Here is a 5,872-nt window from a genome sequence, read left to right as displayed (position 1 = left end):
ATTTATCACTCATACCACTTCTCTCTTTTCCCCTTGTGGTTACCCAGGGCAAAGGTTTATCTCCTGACTGACCTGCAAAGCCTTGCTTTCCTTCCTTCGGCTCTCTTGTTTCTCTTATTTTCTCACCTTGAATTCCACCTTTCTGTGAATGAGACGAGAGACTCCAGATGCTGCTTTCTTTGGCAGGACAGTTCTGCAAACTTTGCTGAGAAAGAGGACAAAATCACTACAAAATGTGGAGACCATCCTAAGATGTGACTTATCCTTAGAAGGAAAGCGGTCATCTCTCCCTCCTCCCCCAGACCAGAGCATGTGAGAGGTGTGCAAGTCAGCCGTGTGTTTCTGTGGCCGACAGTGGAAGCTCGGAGTGTCCCCGAACACCTGTGTTGCTGCGGGAGTTTTTTGGGAAAGGTTACAACATCTGCAGACCTTCTAGAGTGGCTAACACAACATCTGTGTTTATAATCATCATGATGCCCTCACCCCCTGTGTGGGCAAACACTCTCTTCTCCCACTATCTTCACAAGCTCTCAGAGAATTCACCCAAATTCTGGAACCTAAATCACCACCATGAGACCGACTCCAATGCATAAACAAAGAGTCTTTTTTGCCAATTAACTCGGGTTATTCCATTTGTCTGAGGCTGCAGCAATGACAGCAGCAGCAGCAGCAACAGCAGCAGTAGCAGCAACAGCAGCAACAGCAGCAGATATAACAACAGCCACAGGAACAGGGACACTGCAGGAGAGACCCAGAGCAGTGAAAAAAAATTTTTTTTTTAATAGGGGCAGACTCTCAGGGAATTCCAAGCCTCGCTGCTTATCATTAGCTGCCCCCTAGTGGTGTCAGGGGGAATTCCAGACTTCCAGGCTTGGGATTGGCTGCCTTCCAATGATGATGTAAGAGGGCTTTCCAGGGCTGAGGGGAATTCTCAGCTGCCTGTAACCTGCCTGATTAGTTCCAATTGGTCCATTTTCCCTGCTCAGGCATTGGCCGGTTTCAAGTCAGAGGCAGAAAAGGCTCCATTTCTGGGACCAAACTGTGTTTCTTTTTCTGGTTCTTTCTACCCTTTAAATTCTAATCTTGGGGCAAATATACTTGGTATGCCCTGAATCTAGAGACTTAGGTTGTTCTTCCATTCCTAGTTTCAGAGTCTGGGGGTGGCGCATTTCTCTGGCTCTAGGTTTGGGGACAAACAGTCTCTTCCCCTGGCTCTGGTCCCATTTTCAGGGTGTTTCCTTCCCTGGAGCTGAAACTGGAGCCAGGTTGCTCCAGGGTTGTGCTAGGGCTACAGACTCACTGAATCTATAGGGCCTGGGCCTCTCAATGGAAATTATTGGTCTTTGGTACCCAGATTTTTTTTTCCTCCAGAGGTCTGGTTCATGCAGTCTTTTGAGGCTTGCTTCTTCCACTCAGCAAAATACATTAAAATTTTTCTTGCTGCTCATTAATTTTCTTCTGATTTATTATCACAGATCAGTTTAAGTGTACAATGGTTGAAAGGCATGATGGCTTTTCTGGCTTTTAAATAAATTTAACTATTTTCACACTGGTTAGATGGTATACCAACGCCTGTAACAGCTTCTGGCTGGGTATATTATCATCTGGACTTGTGTGATAGAGATTGCCATTCAAAGATATATTCATTGAAAAGGAGGAGGGGTGAAGCTCTTTAAAGAAGAGAAACCATTTGGATCCACTATCAGTTTCTACACATAACACCTAGTATTTGGTATCAAATTACTGCACATGGACATAAAGCATATTTGGTGGAAAGGAAAAATAGATCGTGTAGTGCTAGCAAGATATAATAGACTAGGAGAATAATAGTCAAACAGAAAACTTTCTGAGAGAGTATGTTCTTAAGTAATCAAACCACAAAAGTACTGGGGGAGGTGATGGCTGTTACACACTTGGTAGCTGCAGTCATGACACAAAGTGTTTTTATCTCAACATTGCGTTTTATACGCTAAATATATGCAAATACTTTTCCAGGAATACCCCAGTAGAGCTGGGAAAAATTTTGACAGGAACTTCAAGGTACTAAAGATGAAATTATCTGAGGGAACAGAAAATACATAGAAAACAGAGAAATTTGTCAAAGTGTGCTTCTATGAAATCAGAGGTGTGTTTTCACAGAACGTATAGTGTCTGAAATGATGAGTAATTTGGCTGCCTTTAAAGGTCCTTGTAAATCCTGCAACCAAGTGTAGAGATGCAAAGTCACCCTGATGTTGAGTAAGACTTGGCTGTAAAACAGCTGTCGGGGTCTAACCCCAACATAAATTATCTCTCTGGACCAGCATGGAGGTGCGGGAATAACTGAGACACAGTTTACAAAGCAATATCAGAAGGGAGTCTCAGGGTAGATTTATATCCATGCATACTGGGTTTCTAAAGTGAAGATTTCCCAGTTCACAGTTTCAACTTCATACCTTTAAAGTCATTTCAAAAACATAATGAGAATTAAAATTCCCACGCAGTAAATCCCCTGTCACCTTGTGATCATTCTCCAGAAGGTGAAGGTTTGTCAATGTATATTTTTGTGACATAAATCAGCCGCAACCACACACATGCCTAGGAATGGTCTAAGTTTACAGGAAGAGAACGGAGACACTTCAGGAGGGTTACTGGTCCCCTTTAAGTTTTGCTATAATTTTCAACCCTGACAAGTTGTTACAATTTCTCATATTGATATTCTCTATTTTTGTGTTTGTGGCTAAATGTTGTCTACCTTTTATTTTGCCACATTTTTTTAAGAGTCTGTGATTGGGCTGCTGAGAGTAAGAAGATGGAGGTCTGTGTAATGCATAGTCTCTATTCTATAAAATGGGACTCTATTATTGCTCGTTTCACTTAAAGACAGCATGATTTCATGAAAATTCCACCTATCATCTTCAGAGAGCACACTGAATATCATCAGTAATTGGAAGTGAACTCACTCATTATTTTGTGCTGTTAATGACTCATGAAAAGGGCTAAAAATGTAGTAAGGAAAAATGGTTCACATCTATTCCTGCTAAATGTAGCCAATAATCCATTCAGTCAGAAAAAAGAAGAACTCAGTTGCATAAATCATTCCAAGGGATTAAGTTAGAGTATACATATAAAAAGGAACCATTGACAGGATGATATTTAAATTAGCAATGTTAATCAAAGTGGGAATGATAGAGTAACAAATAGGTTCTTGACTTGTAACTCAACGAATTAAGAACCTTTTATCTTTGCACAGATGTTATTTTCAAAATCCATGTAATTTTACAAGTATGTAACTCTAATAAGGCTTTACTCAACTCAAGTCACCACTCTGGGACTAAGACGACAACATTCCAACAAATCCCAGTTTCTGTGAGTCGTTGATGTTCCCTTTTCACAACCTTCTATTTTCGATTTGGATTCAAGCTGACTTAAATTCACTTTGACGTTGCTGGCTAAGACATTCACCAGTGCGACCTGGCCTTGTCACGGTCCCAGCATCTGCCTGTGCACTTCTGTAGGGCTCCTACCACTTCTTTGTTTCTCAGGCTGTAGATGAGAGGATTGAGCATGGGGGTCACTATGGTGCCCAGCACAGCTCCTACCTGGTCTTGGTCAGGTGTGTGGGAAGAGGTGGGAGTCATATAGATGAACATGGCCTGACCGAAATAGAGACTCACTACAGTCAGGTGGGAGGAGCAGGTGGCCAGGGCTTTATTCCTCCCCTTGGGTGAGTTCATCCTGAGGACGGTGAGGAAGATGAGGGTATAGGAGGTCAGGATCAGCGTGAATGGGGCCAGGAGAAAGATAATGGTTGACACGAACTTCACCGTCTCGTAGACTGATGTGTCCACACAAGACATTCTCAGAATGGCGGGAATTTCACAGAAGTAATGGTTGATCTTCCTGGAGCCACAGAGAGGAAAATTCATGGGGTAGACGGTATGAACGAGGGCGGCACCAGCCGCTCCAATCCAGGTGAAGGTGGCCATCTTCAGACAGACCTTGGGACTCATGAGAATGGTGTATCGCAGAGGGTGACAGACAGCCACATAGCGGTCATAGGCCATTAGTGTCAGTAAGATGCACTCAGCAAGGCCGAGGGTGAGGAAGGAAAACATCTGTGCAGCACAGGCCAAGAAGGAGATGTCCTGCCTCCCGGTGAAGTAGTTGGTGGCCGCCTTGGGCACTGTGGTGGAGATGTAAGCCAGGTCAATGAGAGACAGCTGACTGAGCAGGAAGTACATGGGGGCGTGGAGGCGGGGGTCCAGCCAGATGAGCAGTATTAGTGTGGAATTCCCAGCAGAGGCCAGGGCATAGATGGAGAGGATGAGGAAGATGAGGAGGTTCGGGTACCTGCAGCCAGGAAAGAGCCCCAGCAGGATGAAATCAGCTGTAGTTTTATTCTTCTGATCCATATTTTCATTCAGAGTTTCTTGTAGCAGATGAAAATCTACAATGTTAAATAAAAAGAGAACGCATTTGGCTGGAATAATTTTAGTTTCTTGGTCAGTGCCTCAGCTCTATCACCCTGGGGCTGAGACTCTGAAAGGGGGATTTTCACAAGAGAGGTGTTGGGGTGAGGTACAGGAAGAGGGAATCAGGGGTGATGATAGAAAATCCCAAGTTGCAGGTCACTATGGTCAGTTCAAAACAAACCACTAAAAACAGCCTGGGATTACCTGAGAGGTTCAAGTGTAAACTACAGACAGCTGTTAGCTGACCCTAGGCTAAAAGTTGGGTAATAAATACAGTCAGTTCTTTCATTTCCCAAACCTGCATTCTGAGTTTCAAGCCACACACAGCTGCTGTTTTACTGACTACAAAGTTACCAAGGGTAATATACTGTGGCTAAGCTCTTCTGTGTTTGGTGTGAACAGTGGGAGGGTGTCACTCAAATGATGTCCATTACCCAGAGGAGATCAGTTTTTATGCCCAGTCCACTAAAAGCTATCGCCACCCCCACAACAAAAAGACACTTGTTCTTAGTTGTTTTTCTTCTTTGTTCCTTTCAGGGCATGTTATCCTTTCTCTGTCCCCTTCTCAAATGCTTGCTTCTCTTCTCTTCTGCTCCTGGTTTTGTCTGGGGTTGTACCTCTAAGAATCCACTCCAATGACCAAGATGTTTCTCCTTTTGTCCAGTAACAGAGACATATTAAAATTTTATCCCATTGAAATTTTACCTGGAACTTAGCAAGATCATAGCCTACAGTTATTCTGACTAGAACAAATTAATAATTATTCCCCTGATGACAACCTCTAGCACAGTCATTTCTTCTTTCATCTTTGATTCATTATTATTATTATTTATTATATTGATTTTTTTTGAGATAGGGTTTCTGTAGCCCTGACTATTTCTCTTTGATGTTTTAAATGAACATCAGTCTCTTGGAATTCTTGAATCTTACAAATTTCTTTCTCTTTAAAATTATATTATTTTATGTATATGGGTGTTTTGCCTTCATGTGAGTCCCTACCTCTCATGTGTGCAGGACCAAGGAGGCCAGAAGAGGGCATCAGATCCCTGGGAACTAGACCTACAGATGATTGAGAATGGCCATGTCAGTTCTGGGAACCCAGCCCTCCGCTAGAGCAGCCACTGTCCTAAACTTCTGAGCTATCTCTCCAGCAGCAAAACTCCTTTCCTGACTGTTCTTTCCCACCGACCGTCACTCCAGAACATCTCCTGAGCTTCCTTGAAAGCCCCTTTACAGCATACTTAGGAGATTTTAATTGTCTGCCCAAATACGTTAGCTGTTTGGCCTGATTTACTTACTAGATCCATCAATTGAAAAATGATTCATTTCTACATCAACAACCTAAGAGACAGTGGTTATAGCACTTTGTACATTTTCCTGGTCTTATTCTTCATCTAGAGAATGTGATAAAAACATTC

The 5,872-nt window shown here is 42.9% G+C and overlaps 1 protein-coding gene across 1 annotated transcript; it reads right to left on the bottom strand.

Moving 5' to 3' along the window:
• Window positions 1-3,440: 3,440 nt before the first annotated feature.
• On the bottom strand, window positions 3,441-4,394 carry LOC101997831 (olfactory receptor 2T27-like). Its single transcript, XM_005350205.1, has one exon. It carries the CDS (start codon window positions 4,392-4,394, stop codon window positions 3,441-3,443), a length of 954 nt encoding a protein of 317 aa, XP_005350262.1.
• Window positions 4,395-5,872: the final 1,478 nt, after the last annotated feature.

The sequence above is a fragment of the Microtus ochrogaster genome, chromosome 7 (assembly GCF_000317375.1).
Source record: "Microtus ochrogaster isolate Prairie Vole_2 chromosome 7, MicOch1.0, whole genome shotgun sequence".
Lineage (NCBI taxonomy): Eukaryota > Metazoa > Chordata > Mammalia > Rodentia > Cricetidae > Microtus > Microtus ochrogaster.
The sequence above is the reverse complement of the archived record's forward strand: the minus strand, read 5'-3'. Positions and strand labels throughout refer to the sequence as shown.

Coding starts and splice junctions, on each gene's coding strand:
- LOC101997831 (XM_005350205.1), bottom strand. CDS start 4,394: ATGGATCAGAAGAATAAAACTACAGCTGATTTCATCCTGCTGGGGCTC.